Source organism: Pongo pygmaeus, chromosome 18 (genome assembly GCF_028885625.2).
Source record: "Pongo pygmaeus isolate AG05252 chromosome 18, NHGRI_mPonPyg2-v2.0_pri, whole genome shotgun sequence".
NCBI classification, from domain to species: domain Eukaryota; kingdom Metazoa; phylum Chordata; class Mammalia; order Primates; family Hominidae; genus Pongo; species Pongo pygmaeus.
The window spans coordinates 24,394,650-24,416,967 of record NC_072391.2 but is presented as its reverse complement, the minus strand read 5'-3'; the positions used below and the strand labels follow the sequence as shown (position 1 = coordinate 24,416,967).

Below are 22,318 nucleotides of genomic sequence, written 5' to 3'. Positions count from 1 at the left end.
ATGCCCCCATCCTAGAATCAGCCATTCTCTAAAGAGCTCTGGTTGGTTTTTTTTTTTGTTGTTGTTGTTGTTTTTTGAGATAGGGTCTCACTCTGTTGCCCATGCTGGAGTGCAGTGGCACAATCACATGCCCGATTAATTTTTTTATTTTGTAGAGATGGGGTCTCCCGATGTTGCCCAAGCTGGTCTCAAACTCCTGGCTCAAGCAATCTTCCCACTTCAGCCCCTCAAAGTGCTGGGATTACAGGAGAGAGCCAACAAGCCTCGCCCAAGCTCTGGTTTTTTAAATTGAAGAATGGTATTTAGAAACCAAGATCTGGTGGCCCATGTATGTAATCCCAGCACTTTGGGAGGCCGAGGTGGGAGGATTGCCTAAGCCCAGAAGTTTGACACCAGTCTGGCCAACATGGTGAAACCCCATCTCTACTAAAAATACAAAAATTAGCCGGGTGTGTTGGCATGCACCTGTAATCCCAGCTACTAGGGAGGCTGAGGCAGGAGAATCACTTGAACCTGGGAGGCAGAGGTTGTAGTGAGCCAAGATCATGCCACTGCACTCCAGCCTGGGCAATCTTAAAAAAAATAAAGTTAAATAAAATTTAAAAATAAAGAAACCAAGATCTGGGCATATATAAGCATTATTATTACTATAGTTGTTGTTATTTCAGGGATTATCCAACTAGTTTCTGCCCTGGAAAGTCTTTCCTGACCTCTGACCACACAACAGTGGTTATACTGCTTCCCGCTAGGATGCTCTATTTCCCAGTCTTTTCTGGAGGCTCACTGGTCTCTGTCTGCATGCCTGGCTCCCAGCCCAGCAGAGATTTCTGTAGGGAAACACCTGGCCCTGGAATCAGAGGCAGCCAGTCCTGGGAGCAGCCTCTCTGGGTGAAGAGTATTATCAACAAGCAAATAGTTGGCACGCACGTGGAGACCAAGAGCATGGTGCGGGCAGGAGGGGACCCGGCCACGCCCCATGCAGCCTCCCGATCCTGGGCTGCATCTGACCAAGACAGTTCCTTGGGAACACTGTGTCCCCACGCCCTGGGGCAAGGTCTCTCCTTCAAGAGCAGGGCCTGGATTGAGCTGGTTTGCTCTGCTCTGTTCTTTTCTTGTGGCCACAGCCCTGATCCCACACAGTTTATAGACTCCATGGTGCCCGCCCAGAGCTATTTCTTCCCTCTGGGGCTTTGCGTGTGTTGTGTCCCTGCCTGGTGAGCCCTTTCTCCTCCCCACCCTGTAGACTTGGCCATCGCTTACTTGTTCATAAAGCCTCAGCTCAGGCCTCCCCTCCTCCAAGAAACCTTCCCTGACTCGCTCCCCACTCTCCATTGGAACTTGGGTGTCACTTCTCCATGCTTATCTCTGTCGATGCTCTTATCGCCTATTGTAATTTATTCATCAAATATTTACTGAGTGTCTGTGTGCTCTGTACCAGACGCTGGGCACGGAGCTGTGAACAGTAGCAGCCAAGATTTTTTGAGTATTACAGTATGCTAGGCATCCACCCCTTGCCGCAGTTATGTAGGGTGGGTGCCAGTATTATTTGGTGTTACAAATGGGGAAAGGCACAGAGAGGTGAAGTAACCATCCCAAAGCTCACCAGCTGCTAAGGGACACAGCCAGAATTGAAATCAAGCAGGCTGGCTCTGCATCCTGTGCTCTTGACCTCTGAGCTCTTCTCCTTCCGAGCTCTTCTCCTTCCAGACAGACAAGGTCATGCTCCTTCCCCGGGCTTATGTTCTAAGCAGGAGACAGCTAAGTGAGCAATTAAATCAAGAAGATAATTTCAGGCCAGGCACAGTGGTGGATGCTTGTAATCCCAGCATTTGGGGAGGCTGAGGCCAGAGGATCACTTGAGGCCAGGAGTTCAAGACCAGCCTGGGCAACATAGCAACACTCCATCTCTACAAAAAATTTTACAAATTAGCTGGGTGTGGTGGCACATGCCTGTAGTCCCAGCTACTCAGGAGGCTGAGGCAGGAGGATATCTTGAGGCCAGGAGTTTGAGGCTGCAGTAAGCTATGATCATGCCATTGCACTCCAGCCTGGGCAACAGAGTGACACCCTGTCTCTAACAAAAAAAAAAAAAGGAAGATGATTTCAGATTCTGATGTATCTGATAAAGAAGATAATCAACTGGTGGAAGGGCCAGGTGCAGTGACTCACCCTGTAATCCTAGCACTTTGGGAGGCCAAGGCAGGTGGATCACCTGAGGTCAGGAGTTCAAGACCAGCCTGACCAACATGGTGAAACCCTGTCGCTACTAATAATACAAAAATTAGCTGGGCGTGGTGGCACATACCTGTAATCCCAGCTACTCAGGAGGCTGAGGCAGGAGAATCGCTTGAACGGGGAGGCAGAGGCTGTAGTGAGCCGAGATCGTGCCACTACACTCCAGCCTGGGCAACAAGAGTGAAACTCCATCTCAAAATAAATAAATAAATAAATAAATAAATAAATAAATAAATAAAAATAAACTGGTGGAAAAGATCTAGAGTAACTAGGTAGAAAAGTCTATTACTGTTAGTAATAAAGTACTATTAACTAATAGTTCAAGTCCATCACTTTGCATAGGTGTTCAGGGGAGGCCTCAGAGCAGATAAAAGCTGAAGGATGGGGAGCAGCCAGTATCTGAAGAGCTGGTTAGAGAATATTCCAGGCACAAAGGACAACAGAGGCAAAAGCCTTGAGCCTGGAAACATCTAGAGTGTCGCTGGAGTGTAGGGAACGAGACATAGAAGGCCAGCATAGGGATTTTGCACTTTATTCTGTGAGTGACAAGAAGCCTTTGGAGGGTTCTCAGAAAGGGAGTACTATGGTCTGACTCACAAATTAAAACAATCACCCTGACCGCTGTGCGGAAGGAAGACTTTAACGATGAGCAGAGGCAGAGGCTCCAGCAAGAATCCAGACATGAGATGCTGGTGACTTGGGCCAGGGCGGGAGTGTCTGAGGTGGAGACAGGTGGACAGACTAAAGTCACATCTTGGAGCCTGGCGTGGTGGCTCACACCTGTAATCTCAGCACTTTGGGAGGCTGAGGTGGGCAGATCACCTGAGGTCAGGAGTTCAAGACCAGCCTGGCCAACATAGTGAAACCCCATCTCTACTAAAAATACAAAAATTAGGCCAGGCACAGTGGCTCACGCCTGTAATTCTAGCACTTTGGGAGGCTGAGGTGGGTGGATTGCCTGAGGTCTGGAGTTCGAGACCAGCCTGGCCAACATGGTGAGATCCCGTATCTACTGAAAATACAAAAAGTAGCTGGTTGTGGTGGCAGGCACCTATAATCCCAGCTACTCGGGAGGCTGAGGCAGGAGAATCGCTTGAACACGGAGGGCAGAGGTTGCAGTGAGCTGAGATGGCACCACTTCACTCCAGCCTGGGGTGAAAGAGCGAAACTCCATCTCAAAAACAAAAAAAAATAGCTGGGTGTGGTGGTGCCTGCCTATAATCCCAGCTACTCAGGAGGCTGAGGCAGGAGAATTGCTTGAACCCGGGAGGCAGAGGTTGCAGTGAACCAAGATCGCGCCACTGCCCTCCAGCCTGGGCAACAGAGCAAGACTTTGTCAAGAAAGAAAGAAAGAGAGAAAGAGAGAGAGAAAAAGGGAGGAAGGGAGGAAAAGAAAAGAGAGAAAGAGAGAAGGGGAGGAAGGAAGGAAAAGGAAAGAAAAGAAAGGAAGGAAGAAAAGAGAGACAGAAAGAAAGAAAGAGAAAGGAAGGAAGGAAGAGGAGAGAGAGAAAAAGAAAGAAAGAAGGAAAGAAAGAAAAAGAAAGAAAGAGAGAGAAAGAAAGAAAGAAAGAAGAAAGGTCACATCTTGGAAGGAGAGGGGGGTTGATAGGATTCCACTCTCTGTCCTCTGCCACTCTGGAAGCTGCAAAAGGCAGCCCTGTCTTGTTTTGCTCGGTGTGCCTAGCCTAGCACCCTCCTCAACAAACATTTATTGGGTGGAAAAATGTGGTTTCTTCCTGCTTCCCCTTGCACCGTTGAGGAAACCCAAGCTCAGAGGTTGAATAAGCAACTCAAATCTGTTGACAGTGGCAGAGCTTGGGTCGGCCCCCATATCCCATTTCACAGCCTGCCCTGGACCCAAGTCATTCTGCAAGTCCACCGGCTGAGACAAAAGATACAGGAAATGGCTTTCTTATCTGAAAACATGGGAAAATAACACCTGCCCTCATGGGGTTATTTTGAGAATTAAGTGAGATCATGAATACAGAAAGATTCAGCACAGGCCTGGCCCATAAAAGTCACTCAGTGAATGTTTGCTGTGGATCATAAGGCTTCAAAGACAATACTGCATGGCAGGTGACGTTTTGTGTGTGTGCATTATTTGATGTACTTACTCTCATTCCTTCCTGGTTTTATTTTTAATTTTTTACAAATTATTATTGTTTTTTGATACAGAGTCTCACTCTGTTGCCCAGGCAGGAATGCAGTGGTGCAATCACAGCTCACTATAGCCTCAACCTCCCCAGGCTCAGGTGATCCTCCCATATCACCCTCCCAAGTAGCTGGGACTACAGACACTTACCACTACTCCTGGCTTTTTATTTTTTTTTATTTTTTGTAGAGACGGGGTCTCAATTCGTTGGCCAGGCTGGTCTCAAACTCCTGGGCTCAGTCGGGCACAGTGGCTCACTCCTATAATCGCAGCACTTTGGGAAGCCAAGGTGGGTAGATCACCTGAGGTCAAGAGTTCAAAAGCAGCCTGGCCAACATGATGAAACCCCATCTGTACTAAAAATACACAAATTAGCCGGGTGTGGTGGCGGGTGCCTGTAATCCCAGCTACTCAGGAGGCTGAGGCAGGAGAATCGCTGAGATTCTCCTCAGCCTGGAGTGATATCACACCACTGTACTCCAGCCTGGGCAGCATAGTGAGACTCTGTCTCAAAAACAGACAAACAAACAAACAAACAAAATTCCTGGGCTCAAGTGATCCTCCCGCTTTGGCCTCCCAAAGTGCTGGAATTACAGGCATAAGCCACCACTCCCAACCTCCTCTTATTTTTAATAAATAAAAAAAGAACAACACAAAAACATCAAGAGATATTTTTTAAAGCTGCTTACTTTGGAGACTTCAGAACATGCACATTGACCAAACAGAGTTTGATGAACTCCAGCACACCAGTCAACAGAAGAGGCAAGGAGGAATTCTCCCCTGAGCCTTCTGGTGGGCCCAGGCGTTCCTCAGCTTGTGTCTGAAGGCCCCTGCCTCAGTCTTCAATGAGCTTTTCCTCTGTATCTGTCTCTCTTCTGTGTCTTCTAAGGATACTTGTCATTGGATTTCAGGCCCACCTGGATAATCCAAGATGACTTCATCTCGAGATCCTTAGTCACATCTGCAAAGACCCTTTTTCCAAATAAGGTCACACTCACAGGTTCCAGGGGTGAGGACACGGATGTGCCTCTTTTAGGGTTTATGTGAGACAGATGCAAACATCTAAGAAAGTTCTTTTTTGTTTTTGTTGTTGTTGTCGTTGTTGTTTTTGTTGTTTTTTAGAGACAGGGTCTCACTCTGTTACCCAGGCTGGAGTGCAGTGGCACAATCATAGCTCAAGAAGCCTCAAACTCCTGGGCTCAAGTGATCCTCCCGCCTCAGCCTCCCAAGTAACTGGGACTACAGGCATGCACCACCACACCTGGCTAATTTTTGTATTTTTTGTAGAGATGAGGGTCTCATCATGTTGCCCAACCTGGTCTCAAACTCCTGGCCTCAAGCGATCCTCCCACCTCAGCCTTCCAAAGTGCTGGGATTACAGGCGTGAGCCACCACGCCCGGCCAGAAAGTTCTTTTTCATAACTCATGGCTAAACCAGAGAGCCTGAGCCCCAACTCCAGAGAAACTCTCTTCCCCTGCTTTCCCAAGGGAGCCTGGGAATTCCCCCCTCTGGTTTGGACCAGAGGATGGACAGAATGACCTGTTGCTCGCCTCTCCCTTTCGGAGCCCCTCCAAGGAGGAAATGAAGGGTGTACAGCAGACAGCCGGGGGAGGCATTGTCTGTGGTGGAACCTGCCCTGCAGCTGATGCTGTTTCTTTTAGGAACTTCACGTCCGTCTTCTACCCTCACTATGGCAACTGTTACATCTTCAACTGGGGCATGACAGAGAAGGCACTTCCTTCGGCCAATCCTGGAACTGAATTTGGTGAGTTTTGGTTTATCCTGGGGCCAGAGCCACGAGGCTTTAACCACCCCCACGATGTGGGACTGAAAGACCATCAGCTGTTGCAGGGTGGGACTGAGGCGGGACCGAGGCCAGCATCAAGAGGAGTGGCCGCTACTGAGGCTCTACTGTGTGCCAGGGGAGGCCAGGCCAGGCGCTTCCTCAGCCATTCCCGCCCACAATGCTCAGAATCCCTGGGGTAGCAACTGGTGTTCCCATTTTGCTGATGAGCAAAGTGAGGATTTGGAAGCAGCACAGCTTCGTGGTCAAGAGCTCAAGCTTCAGCCAGGCGTGGTGGCTCATGCCTGTAATCCCAACACTTTGGGAGACCGAGGCGGGAGGATTGTTCAAGCCCAAGAGTTGGAGACCAGCCTGGGCAACAAGGTGAAACCCCATCTCTTAAAAAAAAAATACAAAAATTAGCGAGGCATGATAGCACGTACCTGTAGTCCCAGCTACTCAGGAGGCTGAGGCAGGAAGATCGCTTGAGCTGGGAAGATCAAGGCAGCAGTGAGCCACGATCACACCACTGCAGCTCCACCATTTACTTGCGTGGTGTTCCTGAGCTCCAGAGCAACCTTCTCAAAGCCTTAGCTTCCCCATTCAAAGATTAGTATATAGTAGCAGAGCAGAGCATTTAGTATAGTAAATCGTATCTACCTTGTGAGCCATAATGGTGAGTAAATAGTATAGGCCTTGTGAATCAGTACGAGGTAATGTGGTAAATTGTTTCACCTGCCTAGGAAGTAGGACCTGCTCCATATACGCTGAGTATTCTGAGCAGTTTTTAAACAGCTTGTCCAGGATCACGCAGTTAATACATGGGCCAAAAGACATTGCATGTTCTTACCTGTAAGTGGGAGCTAAATGATGTGGGACAAGAAATTAATGAGTACAGTATATATGATTCCAGTGAAGGTTACACTAACAGCCTAGACTTCACCACTGTAAAATAATTCCATGTAACAAAACTGCGCTTGAACCCCTTACGTTTATACAAATTAGAAAAGAAATACATAACAGTCTCTTAGTCTCTCTGCCTCTCTGGTGGACAGTTTCATTTCGTTTGTTTTTTTGTTTGTTTTCTTGAGACAGGGTCTCACTCTGTCACCCAAGCTGGAGTGCAGTGGCACGGTCATGGCTCACTGCAGCCTCGACCTCCTGGGTTCAGGTGATCCTCCCACCTCAGCCTCCTGAGGAGCTAGGACTGCAGGTGGCTAATTTTTTGTAGAGATGAGGTTTCATCCTGTTCCCCAGGCTGGTCTTGACCTCCTGGGCTCAAGCAATCTGCCCTCCTTGGCCTCTCAAAGTACTGGGATTACAGATGTGATCCACTGCGCCCGGCTGTACAGTTCTTAAAGAAAGACAGAGACACACAGAGAGAAGCTGAAGGAGTCCATGGAAGTGAGGAAGTGGGACATGGTGGATGACAGATCCCCCTCCCTTGGGGCTCATGTGTTGCACTGACCCCTAGAGAGGAGCTGGCGGACTCAGGCTGGCTGTGGTTTTGGGGCTTGTGAGCCGGGCACAGGTGGGAGTGGATCCCTCCTCCCATCTCTCAGGTTCTGACCTCTGCAGCCACCAAGAGGCAGGCTGTCATTCAGCGACCATCGGGGCCGCTGGCCAAGAGTGGGGCAGGTGAGCTGAGTGCCTTTCACTTAGCCCCCATGCTGCTGAGAGCACTGCCACAGAGGTGCCAGTCAACTTACTCCCAGAGGCAGATGGTTATAGTCAGGGAGCCAGCTGCTGTATCAGAAGCCCAGCAAAAGCACTTCCTCACTGGAAGACCTCAGACAAGTCCCTTCACTTCTCTGTGCCTCAGTTTCTCCATCTGTAAAATGGGGACAATACTAGTACCTCCATCATGTGGCCCTTGTGAGCATCCAAGGAGCTCATGTTTATTTTATTTTTGGAGATGGAGTCTCACTCTCGCTCAGGCTGGAGTGCAGTGGCGCAATCTCGGCTCACTGCAACCTCCGCCTCCTGGGTTCAAGTGATTCTCCTGCCTCAGCTTCCCAAGTAGCTGGGACTACAGGCATGCGCCACAATGCCCAGCTAATTTTTGTGTTTTTTTTCTCTCTATTTTGATATGGAGTTTTGCTCTGTCGTCCCGGCTGAAGTGCAGTGGTGCAATCTTGGCTCACTACAACCTCTGTCTCCCAGGTTCAAGCAATTCTCCTGCCTCAGCCTCCCGAGTAGTTGGGATTACAGGTGCCCGCCACCATGCCTGGCTAATTTTTGTATTTTTAGTAGAGACGAGGTTTCACCATGTTAGCCAGGCTGGTCTTGAACTCCTGACCTCAAGTGATCTGCCCGCTTCAGCCTCCCAAAGTGCTGGGATTACAGATGTGAGCCACCGTGCCCGGCCAAGGAGCTCATGTTTAATGAAGCCCTTAGCACAGCACCCAGCAGGTAGCAAGTGCTCAACTAGCCCTTATTGTCCTAACCAGAGGGACTCAACTCCACATAGCTCAGAACCGTGGTGCGTGGGAGACTGGGTCCAGTCCCATCCCTTGAGAACAGTCAAGTGGGGAAGGAAGACAGACAATAAAAGAACAATCACACAAATGAGGCAGGTACTCAGAAGGAAAGTTCCGGGGCTAGGAAAGTGTCCAACCAAGACCCTGACACCGCGTCTGAGCCATCAGGGAAGATTTCTGGAGGAAGTGATGCTGGTTGAAATTTGAAGGAAGAGAATGTGTTTCTAGGGGAAGGGAAGGGGCAGAGACAGCATTCCAGAGCAAGGGAATAGCACTCCAGATCGAGGAACAGAATTCCAGGTGAGGGAACAGCATTCCAGGTGAGGGAACAGCATTCCACGTGAGGGAACAGCATTCCACGTGAGGGAATAGCATTTGCAAAGGCACAGCAGGAAGAAGGTGTGCAGAAGCTCGGAGGCATTGAACGGGGACAGCGAGGGCACCTGTGGTGTGAGGCGGGGTGGCATGGGTGGGCTGTGGCCGTGCTGTGCCTTCTAGATCTACCTCCTGATCAGAAAAGAGATCACGGGAGGCAAGAGACACCTAGGGAGGAGGCTACGTCAGAGCCTGCCTTGGAGATGATGGGAGCTTTGCAGAAGGCAAGCAATATTTGAGGACTGAGTTTTTGCAAAGTGGAGCCAGCCTCCTTGGCGGTCCCTGGAGGTCCCCTGGCTGGAGGGAGCTTGGAGAAGTGGGTAGTGGGGTCTCCTTTCTGCCTCAGGAGCAAGTTCAGGCAGCCCTCACCCCACCCTCCCCACAGGCCTGAAGTTGATCCTGGACATAGGACAGGAAGACTACGTCCCCTTCCTCGCGTCCACAGCCGGGGTCAGGCTGATGCTTCACGAGCAGAGGTCATACCCCTTCATCAGAGATGAGGGCATCTATGCTATGTCGGGGACGGAGACGTCCATCGGGGTACTCGTGGTATGGCCGGAGCCCAAGGGCAGTCCTAGAGGGTCTGAGGGTGGGAGCCCACCTGTCCAGGGCCAACTTCCCTTGGCCTGGGAGGAGGGGATCTGGGCCCCCCAGCCCTGGCCTTCCTTCCTTTTGGCTGGAACCCCCCCAGAGTGGCCAAGCTTTAGGGGAAGGTGAGCCCTCTGGCGCCCCCTCTGGCACCTGCAGGGGTCCACAGCCCTCTATCCCTGAATGCTTGATGGAAGGGAGGTGCAGAAAGGGCTTCCTGGGGTGACCAGAGTCCCCCTCAAGCAACCCCTCTAAACACAGGACAAGCTTCAGCGCATGGGGGAACCCTACAGCCCATGCACCGTGAACGGCTCCGAGGTCCCTGTCCAAAACTTCTACAGTGACTACAACACGACCTACTCCATCCAGGTGGGAAGGCAGTGCACGCCTCATGCCCCGGGGCCCCTGTCTGGGTTTATGTGGCCGAGGCCTCAGTCCTCCGGGAGAACTGGCCCCAGCAAGGCTGGCTCTGCTGGGCTTTTGTAGGTGGCCATGGGGCACCCCTGGTCCTGTGGGACCAGTCACTTTCCTGGGCTCTCTCACCAGGGCCTAGGGCTGGCCACTTCTCATCCCCACATGGGCAGGTGTACCCTTGGGGAAGCCCAGGGGATTATGGGGATCTTACTCCAGAGTTTCCCAAGATGAAAACAAAAAATAGCAGCTAACACCATCTAGCTTTCATTGTGTGTGAAATGCTGTGCTAAGGGCTGGAACACATTCCATCGTCATTTAATCCTTCAACCCCCTCCCCCCACGAATCCATAATATAGTAATGACAGCAGCATTTATTGATAAACTAATAATAGCAGGCTTATCATGTGTTAGGCAGTCACTGTTGTAAGTAATTTACATATATATTGCATCATTTAACTTTCACAACAACCCTAAGATGTAGATGCTATTATCATTCCCATTCTGGGAATGAGGAAATTGGAATTGACAGACCCCAGTTCAAATGCATCATCAGTTTACCTGAGAAGTCCCTTTTCTTTTTTTTTTTGAGATGGAGTCTCGTTCTGTCGCTCTGTCACCCAGGCTGGAGTGCAGTGGCATGATCTCGGCTCACTGCAACCTCCGCCTCCCAGGTTCAAGCAATTCTCTGCCTCAGCCTCCTGTGTAGCTGGGATTACAGGCGCCCGCCGCCACACCGGCTAATTTTTTTGTATTTTTAGTAGAGACGGGGTTTCACCAAGTTGGCCAGGCTGGTCTTGAACTCCTGACCTCGTGATCCAGCCGCTTCGGCCTCCCAAAGTGCTGGGATAACAGGCATGAGCCACCGCACCCGGCCTTTATTATTATTTTTTTAAAAGAGATTGCTGGGCATGGTGGCTCACGCCTGTAATCCCAGCACTTTGGGAGGCCGAAGCGGGTAGATCACTTGAGGTCAGAAGTTCAAGACCAGCCTGGCCAACATGGTGAAACCCCGTCTCTACTAAAAATACAAAAAAGAAAAAAAATTAGCCAGGCGTGGTGGCACATGCCTGTAGTCCCAGCTTTGCAAGGGGCTGAGGCAAGAGAATTGCTTGAACCTGGGAGGCAGAGGTTGCAGTGAGCTGAGATCACACCACTGCACTCCAACCTGAGTGACAGAGTGAGACTCTAGTCTCAAAAAAATAAAATAATAAAAAAGAGAGACACGGTCTTGCTGTGTTACCCAGGCTGAAGTGCTGTGGTGCCATCATAGTTCACTGTAGCCTCAAACTCTTGGATTCAAGCAATCCTTCTGCCTCAGCCTCCCTAGTAAGCAGGACCACAGGCATGAGCCACTGTGCCTGGCTAATTTCTTAATTTTTAAAATTTTTTTGCAGAGACAGAGTCTTGCTATGTTGCCCAGGTTGGTCTTGAACTCCTGGGCTCAAGCAGTCCTCCCACTCTGGCCTCCCAAAGTGCTAGGATTATAGGCATGAGCCACTGCGCCCACTGGAAGTCCCTCTTTGTATCTGCCCTCAATCCCCCTTGCTGTAGCTGGAGGCTTCCTTCTCGTCCTGATCTCCAGAGTTAACCCAGACCTGCCTCTAGTCCTGGCCCCCTTGGAGAGGGCAGATTGAATCCTTGCGAAGGTGATAAAAATGACCACTTGCTGATACTTCCTCTCCAGCCCAGTCTGCCTTGGCACATCAGTGCACTGAGGCATAACAAGAGGGCAGCCCAGTGCCTGCCTCAGTGTCTGGGTGCCCGAGCATGGCATGGTTTGCCCTTTCCCCTTAGTCACAGGAAATGACCCTCCTGGCGCCCAGCTGCCCACCCATTGCCTGGCTGGTTTGGCCACCTCGAGTCTGGAGGGACTTCTGCCCATTATGGAGAACTCTAGCCATTATCTGAGCCTCTGGAGAGACAGACAGACAGACAGGGCAGTACAGGGAGGTGGGAAACACAGAGAAGAAGGTACCAGCCCCAGAAACCTCATTCCAGAAAAACTGCGCCTCTCGTTTCTTCCAGTGCAGTAGCCACCCAGGCCAGAAAACTTAGCCAAGAGCCAGGCCCTGATCAGTTGCTCTGCCCATCCCCACGGCCACCCCAACCAGGAGCAGGCTTGAGCCCACCCCAGCCTCCATCACAGGGCCTGGAAGGACTCGCACTTTCCAGATGAGACAGAGAGGTCTGCAAGAATGTAAGACGCCTTGGTGGGGCGTGGTGGTGCATGCCTATAGTCCCAGCTACTCAGAGGCTGAGGCGGGAGGATCACTTGAGCCCAAGATGCCACTGCACTCCAGCCTGAGCGACAGAGCAAGACTCCATCTCAAAAAAAGAAAGAAAAAAAAAAAAAAGAATGTAAAACACTTGCCCGAAACCCAGCTCTGGCTCCTCCTGGCCATGCCATTTAATCTGCCTTCCAGCCCTGATTTCCTGCCCTCAGAGAGCCACAGACTCGTTAGGGGTGATAGAAAGGCAGGACACGGGGACCTGAGACGGAGCCCGAAGCCACAGGAGGAACAGAAGAGGACTCGGGGGCGCAGGTGTGGAGGGGCGGGGCCGAGTGGAGAGAGGTAGGGAGGAGCTGGCCAGGGCTGTATCCAGGAGCCCAGGGTAGTCAGGACCTAGGAAACTGGATAGGCAATGAAACACCAGGAACCACTGCCTCCATCCATGCAGCGCTTCCTGAGCACCTGATGCGGCCCTGAATCCTCCCTCCCAACCTCAGGAGACAGGTGTCCTCAGCACCCTGTTTCACCTATGAGTAAACTGAGCCCCGGAGGGTCATGACTCGCCCTAGGCCACATAGCTGGTCTCTGAGTGGACTGAAACCAGGTCAGAATGACCTGAAAGCCCAGTATGTTGGGGCCGAGTGAGTGGAGACTCATCACGTCCAGCCTCCTGGAGGCTGCCCGGGAGCCCTCCTCTTCCTCGCCCCACCAGGAGATGTTCTGCAGACCAGCGGGCCACTCACTTCCTCTGTCATCGGCTGTGCGTCAGGAAGCTCAGAGATCATCCTTCTCCTGGCTTTCCCTGGGCAATTCCCCCTGGGAGGAAGGAGCACAGAGCCAGCCTGCCTGGCTTCCTCGGTGGCCTGTCAGGGTGCTTCTGTGTCAAGTGCTTGGATGGAGGCTGGCATTCTCATAGTGAGAGCTCTCTGAGCATTGGCTTTATTATTAGGGGCAAGCCGCTCTTCCCCATGTTGAAGGGTGAGGACTCCAGCTCTGAATGGTGGGACCTGGGATACCGCGGTCTGGCCTGGGTCGCTCTGCGGGGTCCAGGGACCTGCTGGGAAGCCCAAAAGCATCCAGGACTGTGGGGTCTGTAGCTGCAGCCAGTCATCTCACCACAACTTCTCAGCCCTGGAGCACCTCCGCCAGCTCCCCTAGCTCCCTTAACTTGGGCATCACTTCTCTGGACACCCCTGGTGCTGGGATGGGGACATCACTGACCATGCCTGTGTTCTCTCCTTATGAACCCCCTACCCTCCCCAGGCCTGTCTTCGCTCCTGCTTCCAAGACCACATGATCCGTAACTGCAACTGTGGCCACTACCTGTACCCACTGCCCCGTGGGGAGAAATACTGCAACAACCGGGACTTCCCAGACTGGGGTGAGCAGGGGCACAGGGGGATCGGCACTCCAGCCAGCTGGGGCCACAGAGGCTCTGACCACAGAGGAGGAGACAGAGCTCAGTGCCCTCAGCAGAGTCCAGAGATGTGCCCAGGGTGGCTCCTCCACAGTCTGAGGTCCCTCCTACTGCAGGAACCCAGGCCTCCTTTCTGCAGGAACCCAGCCTTCTCTCTGCTCCTCAATTTCATGAAGCATGGGCTTGAAACACATAGGCATAGGATGCACGTGTCCTTGTGGGCCTGTGTCTGTGTGCCACACAAATGCTCGCACATGCGCAACCCTGGGCATGTGGCTACTGGCGAGTGTGCGCCTGCTCTCATGTTTCCAAGTGCACAAGTGCAAAGGCATTTCCATGCTTGCGTCCAAATGCAGAGGAGCCGTTCGTGACTGCGGTGGGTTGCTGTATGTAGTTTATGCACAGGCACAAATCACTTCCAGGGTCTGCATTTGTGCACTTTGGCTTTTGGGCACTTTGCGTGTGTGTGTGCACGCGCATGTATGTATAAGGCCACGTGTCCATCTTCAGCAGGTGTGTTCATGTCTATGTGGGCTCACTGGGTCTCTCTGCAAGGCGCTGGGTGGGAGGGGAGGGTGAGGAAGACATTAGCATGATGGTGGCCTCCAAGGACTCGAAACCTGGAGTCACAGCAGGAAGAAGAGCCCTGCTGGGCTCACAACCAATTGGAGCTGGGGCCTGGGAGCCCTGGCGGTCTGGAGTCCAACCACCGACGAATGTTGTCAGCAGGGTGCAGTGGCTCATGCCTGTAATCCTAACACTTTGAGAGGCTGCGGCGAGCAGATCACTGGAGGCCAGGAGTTGGAGACCAGCCTGGTCAACATGGCAAAACCCCGTCTATAAAAAAAAAAAGAAAGAAAGAAAAAAAAAAAGTAAAAGAGAGAGAGAATAAAAAGAATGCTGTCAGCAAGAGACTCACCACTTACAACCAACACAAACTAAATGGGAAAACGTTATTCCTTCCAGTCACCCCCCCTTTGTTCATGACCCCATAACTCTGTCCACCAGGCAGGGATGGGGATGGCCGGCAAAGGGAAAGCCCTGAGCCTCCTGACCCCCCTGAGCTGGGCCCCAGGCCAGGCTGGAAATGGCTGGAGGTCGGGAGCTGGGTGGGGAGCCGTGATTTTTCATGACACCTCCTCCCGCCACCTAACCACAAGGCCAGGAGAGCAGAGGGGCCAGCCAGAGGCTCAGCAGGGGACAGGGGCACCTAGAAAGCCCCCTTAAATCTCTTGGCCGCCTCTCTGTCTCCTGCGCAGCCCATTGCTACTCAGATCTGCAGATGAGCGTGGCGCAGAGAGAGACCTGCATTGGCATGTGCAAGGAGTCCTGCAAGTGAGTGCGGGTGGGCGGGCACAGCAGCGGGCAGGCATGGAGGGACATCACTGACAGGGATCACAACAGGCCTGGCCTTCTCTTTCAGTGACACCCAGTACAAGATGACCATCTCCATGGCTGACTGGCCTTCTGAGGCCTCCGAGGTGAGACAGTTGGGGGCCAAGCTCCTGGCCCCCACCTTTGGCTGGGGACAAGTCTGGGCATAAGATGTGGGCTATTTGGAAATTTGGAGGGGGTGCCTTTTTCCCGCCCTCCTTCCCTCCTTCTCTCTTTCCCTCCTTCCTTCCTTCTCTGCTTTATTCCTTCCTTCCTTCCATCTTCTTTCCTTCCTCTCTTTTCCCTTCCTTTCTTCCTTCTCCCTTCCTTCCTCCCTCCCTCCCTTCTCCCTTCCTCCTTCCTTCTTTCTTCCTTCCTTCATTCCTTCTCCCTTCCTTCCTCCCTCCTTCCCTTCTCCCTTCCTTCCTCCTTCCTTCCTTCCTTCTTCCTTCCCTTATTCCTTCTCCCTTCCTTCCTCCCTCCCTTCTTCCTTCCTTTTCTCCCTCCCTTCTCGTTTCCTTCCTTCTTTCCTCCTTTCTTCCTTCTTTTCTTCCTTCCTTTTTTCCTCCCTCCCCACTTCCTGTTTCCTTCTTTCCTTCCTTCCTCCTTTCTTCCTCCCTCCCTCCCTTCTTTCCTTCCTTCCTTCTTTCCTTCCACCAGTATTCTCCCAGGCACTGTGCTATGTACACAGCACAGAATTAGACAGACATAATCCTTTTAATAGGAGAGGGCCAAGATCACAAGCAGAAATAAAATCATTTCAAAGTCTGATTATGGCTGTGAAATAAATAAACAGGTTATGGGAGACAGTAACTGGGGGAAACTACTTTATTTTTGTATTTTTACTTTATTTTTTATTTTTGGAGACAGGGGCTTCCTCTGTCGCCCAGGCTGGAGTGCAGTGGTATGATCACAGCTCACTGAAGCCTCGAACTCCTGGGCGTAAGTGATCCTCCTGCCTCAGCTGTGGGCCTCAGCTGGGGCCACAGGCACATGCCACCAGGCCTGGCTAATTGTTACACTTTTTGTAGAGATGGAGTCTCGCTATGTGGCCCAGGCTGGTCTTGAACTCCTGGCCTTAAGCGATCCTCCCACCTCAGCCTCCCAAAATGCTGGGATTACAGGCATGAGCCACCGTGCCCAGCTTCTGGGAAAGCATGTTAGGTAGAGTGGTCAGGGAAGGCCTCTCTAAAAAGGTGACTTTGGGGCTGACACCTGGAGGCAGACGCTGAGCCGTCATGGGCAGAGCTGGGGAGGATTCTGGGCAGACGGAGCAGGAAGTGTGAGGACCAGAGGCGGGAGAGAGCCGGGCAGGGTGGCCAGGCCCGCCGGGGAAGAGTCTGGAGGCCCGAGTCCTTTCTCCCTAGAACAGCAGCCACAGCTTCCACTATGACCTTCCTCCTGCTCCTCATCCAAATTGTGATTCCCCCGGGGGCCTCGGGAAGGGACAGGGCTGTGGTCTACCTCCCCCAGGGAGCAGGGCCACGACTGGGAGGGATGCTGCAGATGGCAACTTTTGCAGCCGCCTTCTTGGGTTCCAGGACTGGATTTTCCACGTCTTGTCTCAGGAGCGGGACCAAAGCACCAATATCACCCTGAGCAGGTGAGCCTGAGCCTGGGCGGGGCTGGGGAAGACAGGGAAGGGTCCAGAAACTTGGGGCAGGAGTTTGGACACAGGACAGCTCCTCAGACAACTTCTCACATGGGTCAGACCCAGGAGCAAGTCTCGAGGAGGAGGCACTAGGAGTGAGAGAGAGGAAAGGCAGCCACGGGGACTCTGAGTCTACCACCTGCTAAGGAGGAGCCTGTGCTTCCCTCTGTCACTGTCCATCCAACCAGCCATCCATTCATCATCCATCATCCACCCACACACCCAGCCATCCTCCACCCATTCATCCTCCATTCTCCCACCCACACACCCAGCCATCTTCCACCCATTCATCCTCCATCATCCACACACACACCCAGCCATCTTCCACCCATTCATCCTCCATCATCCACCCACGCACCCAGCCATCTTCCACCCATTCATCCTCCATCATCCACACACACACCCAGCCATCCTCCACCCATTCATCCTCCATCATCCACACAAACACCCAGCCATCCTCCACCCATTCATCCTCCATCATCCACACACACACCCAGCCATCCTCCACCCATTCATCCTCCATTCTCCCACCCACACACCCAGCCATCCTCCACCCATTCATCCTCCATCATCCACACACACACCCAGCCATCCTCCACCCATTCATCCTCCATCATCCACACACACACCCAGCCATCCTCCACCCATTCATCCTCCATCATCCACCCACGCACCCAGCCATCCTCCACCCATTCATCCTCCATCATCCACCCACGCACCCAGCCATCCTCCACCCATTCATCCTCCATCATCCACCCACGCACCCAGCCATCCTCCACCCATTCATCCTCCATCATCCACCCACGCACCCAACCATCCTCCACCCATTCATCCTCCATCATCCACACACGCACCCAGCCATCCTCCACCCATTCATCCTCCATCATCCACCCACACACCCAGCCATCCTCCACCCATTCATCCTCCATTCTCCCACCCACACACCCAGCCATCTTCCACCCATTCATCCTCCATCATCCACACACACACCCAGCCATCCTCCACCCATTCATCCTCCATCATCCACACACACACCCAGCCATCCTCCACCCATTCATCCTCCATCATCCACCCACACACCCAGCCATCCTCCACCCATTCATCCTCCATCATCCACACACACACCCAGCCATCCTCCACCCATTCATCCTCCATCATCCACACACACACCCAGCCATCCTCCACCCATTCATCCTCCATCATCCACCCACGCACCCAGCCATCCTCCACCCATTCATCCTCCATCATCCACCCACGCACCCAGCCATCCTCCACCCATTCATCCTCCATCATCCACCCACGCACCCAGCCATCCTCCACCCATTCATCCTCCATCATCCACACACACACCCAGCCATCCTCCACTCATTCATCCCCCATTCTCCCACCCACACCCAACCATCCTCCACCCATTCATCCTCCATCATCCACCCACACACCCAGCCATCCTCCACCCATTCATCCTCCATCATCCACCCACGCACCCAACCATCCTCCACTCATTCATCCTCCATTCTCCCACCCACACACCCAGCCATCCTCCACCCATTCATCCTCCATCATCCACACACACACCCAACCATCCTCCACCCATTCATCCTCCATCATCCACCCACACACCCAGCCATCCTCCACCCATTCATCCTCCATCATCCACCCACACACCCAGCCATCCTCCACCCATTCATCCTCCATCATCCACCCACACACCCAGCCATCCTCCACCCATTCATCCTCCATTCTCCCACCCACACACCCAGCCATCTTCCACCCATTCATCCTCCATCATCCACCCACACACCCAGCCATCCTCCACCCATTCATCCTCCATCATCCACACACACACCCAGCCATCCTCCACCCATTCATCCTCCATTCTCCCACCCACACACCCAGCCATCCTCCACTCATTCATCCTCCATCATCCACCCACACACCCAGCCATCCTCCACCTATTCATCCTCCATCATCCACACACACACCCAGCCATCCTCCACTCATTCATCCCCCATTCTCCCACCCACACACCCAGCCATCCTCCACCCATTCATCCTCCATCATCCACACACACACCCAGCCATCCTCCACTCATTCATCCTCCATTCTCCCACCCACACACCCAGCCATCTTCCACCCATTCATCCTCCATCATCCACACACACACCCAGCCATCCTCCACCCATTCATCCTCCATCATCCACACACGCACCCAGCCATCCTCCACTCATTCATCCTCCATCATCCACCCACACACCCAGCCATCCTCCACCCATTCATCCTCCATCATCCACACACGCACCCAGCCATCCTCCACCCATTCATCCTCCATCATCCACCCACACACCCAACCATCCTCCACCCATTCATCCTCCATTCTCCCACCCACACACCCAGCCATCCTCCACCCATTCATCCTCCATCATCCACACACACACCCAGCCATCCTCCACCCATTCATCCTCCATTCTGCCACCCACACACCCAGCCATCTTCCACCCATTCATCCTCCATCATCCACACACACCCAGCCATCCTCCACCCATTCATCCTCCATCATCCACCCACACACCCAGCCATCCTCCACCCATTCATCCTCCATCATCCACACACACACCCAGCCATCCTCCACCCATTCATCCTCCATCATCCACCCACACACCCAACCATCCTCCACCCATTCATCCTCCATTCTCCCACCCACACACCCAGCCATCCTCCACCCATTCATCCTCCATCATCCACACACACACCCAGCCATCCTCCACCCATTCATCCTCCATTCTGCCACCCACACACCCAGCCATCTTCCACCCATTCATCCTCCATCATCCACACACACCCAGCCATCCTCCACCCATTCATCCTCCATCATCCACCCACACACCCAGCCATCCTCCACTCATTCATCCTCCATTCTCCCACCCACACACCCAACCATCCTCCACCCATTCATCCTCCATCATCCACCCACGCACCCAGCCATCCTCCACCCATTCATCCTCCATCATCCACCCCTCCATTCTCCCACCCACACACCCAGCCATCCTCTGTTTATTCATGAATCTCTCCATCCACTCAACACAAACACTAGTTGAGCACAAGAAAGACACACAGTCCAAGCTGGCAGGAGTCTAGGGGGCAAACATATGCAAAAAGGGCTTAAGGAGAGGAGGGTCTGTACAAGCCCCCTACTCTAGGAGTACAGCAGGGAAGGAGCCTCAGTCTGCCTGAGAGATAAGGGAGGTCTGCGTAGGGAGGTGGCTTTGAGTGAACTCTCCAAGGAGGAGTAAGTACTGTTCAAATAAGAAGAGGTACCAATGTCCAGGCAGAAGACAAAGCTTGAAAGTCTGGAGGCACGAGACAGCACAGCCTTTCTGAGGACCACCAGGTGGGAGCGGAAGCCCACACTGCCACCCTTCTCTGTCCCAGGTGCAGTGAAGGTGCTCAAGGCTCAGTGAAGAGCTCTGTGCAGAGTCACTGTGTATAGCCCAGGCCACCCTGAGGGTACAAAGTGGGGAGCTCAGAGCAGATCTTTGGGGCTGTCCCAGGCCAGAGTGTCCTGTAGGGAACTGGTAGGCAAGGGATGGAGAAAGGGGGCCATAGGATGGGTGCTGGGCAGAGATGCCCAGAGGGGCTGGGAAGGGCTGCACTTGCAGTTCTCGTCTGGACTTCCCCACTCATGGGAGCATGCATGAGAGAAGCTCAGGACAGAGGAGGGCTGGGGCGGCCATCCCTGGCTGCCTTCCTGTGGGCGTGTGTGCACATGTGCATGTGTGCACGGGTGTGTGGGTGCATGTGTGTGCATACATGTGGGTGTGTGCACATGCATGTGTGTGCATGTGTCTATGTGCGTGTGTGTGTGTCTGTCTGTCTGTTTGGAAGGGGGATACATTAGTCCTGGCCCTTCTCACTGCCTCCTGCAGGAAGGGAATTGTCAAGCTCAACATCTACTTCCAAGAATTTAACTATCGCACCATTGAAGAATCAGCAGCCAATAACGTGAGTTTAGGAGGCTCCCGATACCCCAGCCCTGCCCTGCCTTGCCCTGACCCCTGCACCCTGAGGGTGGGGGAAGGGTTCTGAGCCCTAGGGAGGAATTAGGAAGATCCCTAAGGCAGTCCCAAGTTATTCCCCTGGGCCAAGATGGTCACCCCCTCCCGTTCCCACCCAAGAATCACCTCCCAGGAAGCTGTGAGGCTGGGCTAGAGGCAAGAATGTGTGGCCTGAGCCCACCCCAGCTCCCCGTTCCCCACAGATCGTCTGGCTGCTCTCGAATCTGGGTGGCCAGTTTGGCTTCTGGATGGGGGGCTCTGTGCTGTGCCTCATCGAGTTTGGGGAGATCATCATCGACTTTGTGTGGATCACCATCATCAAGCTGGTGGCCTTGGCCAAGAGCCTACGGCAGCGGCGAGCCCAAGCCAGCTACACCGGCCCACCGCCCACCGTGGCTGAGCTGGTGGAGGCCCACACCAACTTCGGCTTCCAGCCTGACATGGCCCCCCGCAGCCCCAACACCGGGCCCTACCCCAGTGAGCAGGCCCTGCCCATCCCGGGCACCCCGCCCCCCAACTACGACTCCCTGCGTCTGCAGCCGCTGGACGTCATCGAGTCTGACAGTGAGGGCGATGCCATCTAACCCTGCTCCTGCCCATCCCGGGCGGCTCGAACTCACTGAGCAGCCAAGACTGTTGCCCGAAGCTTCACTGTATGGTGCCCTCTCCGAAGGGTTGGGAGGGGAGCTCTCCAGGCCAGAGCTTGCGTCCTTCAACAGAGAGGCCAGCAGCAACTGGCCCGTTCCTGGCCAAGGGCTGTGTAGAATCACGGTGCTGGTACAGGATGCAGGAATTAATTGTATCTTCACCTGGTTGCTACCCTCGTCCCTACCTGTCCTGATCCTGGTCCCGGCCAGGCCCTGGAGACCCCTCGGAACACCCTCTCCTGGTGGCAGGCCACTTCCCTCCCAGTGCCAGTCTCCATCCACCCCAGAGAGGAACAGGCGGGTGGGCCATGTGGTTTTCTCCTTCCTGGCCTTGGCTGGCCTCTGGGGCAGGGGTGGTGGAGAGATGGAAGGGCATCAGGTGTGGTGACCCTGCCAAGTGGTACCTGATTTACTCTAGAAAATAAAAGTAGAAAATACTGAGTCCAGCTGTGTTGTTTGTTTGACTGGGCAGCTGAGGTGCCCTGATGGTGGAAGGGCATCCATAGTGGCTTGAGAGAGACCCAAACTGGTTTAAGGGAAAGGGTCTCAAGCCCCTCCTTCCACTGCCAGCTCCCAGGCCAACACTCACTGATCCCTGCCTGGGTTGTGTGCCCATCTCTGACCCAGTCAGTGTGGCCAGTTAGATAAGCTGCTCTGATTGGTCACACCTGAATTCATCTGCCCAGACCTGAAGCCAGTTTGGCCCCCAGGAGAATCACATGGTCCAAGGGCGGTTGGGGGCACAGTACCCAGGGTTGCCAGATAACAATCAGGCTGCTTGGTTGAATTTGAATTTCAGATAGACAAACTGATTTTTTTTTTTTTTTTTTTTTTTTTGAGATGCAGTCTCACTGTCATTGCCCAGGCTGGAGTGCAGTGGCACGATCTTGGCTCACTGCAACCTCTGCCTCCTGGGTT

At 53.2% G+C, this 22,318-nt stretch overlaps 1 protein-coding gene across 2 annotated transcripts in view; it reads left to right on the top strand.

Annotated features, from left to right (window-relative positions):
• Positions 1-21,841, top strand: part of LOC129016290 (amiloride-sensitive sodium channel subunit beta) — a 109,940-nt gene extending 88,099 nt beyond the window's left edge. The window contains exons 5-13 of one of the 2 annotated variants that reach the window (XM_054455592.2): positions 6,050-6,153; positions 9,412-9,575; positions 9,876-9,983; positions 13,523-13,640; positions 14,936-15,011; positions 15,100-15,157; positions 16,592-16,653; positions 20,625-20,700; positions 20,957-21,841. In XM_054455592.2, the coding sequence (XP_054311567.1) occupies positions 6,050-6,153; positions 9,412-9,575; positions 9,876-9,983; positions 13,523-13,640; positions 14,936-15,011; positions 15,100-15,157; positions 16,592-16,653; positions 20,625-20,700; positions 20,957-21,337 (1,147 nt within the window). In that variant the 3' untranslated portion in view covers positions 21,338-21,841. The remainder of the gene's footprint in view (positions 1-6,049; positions 6,154-9,411; positions 9,576-9,875; positions 9,984-13,522; positions 13,641-14,935; positions 15,012-15,099; positions 15,158-16,591; positions 16,654-20,624; positions 20,701-20,956) is intronic. The other variant, XM_054455593.2, reaches the window with a different exon arrangement.
• The last annotated feature ends 477 nt before the right edge of the window (positions 21,842-22,318 follow it).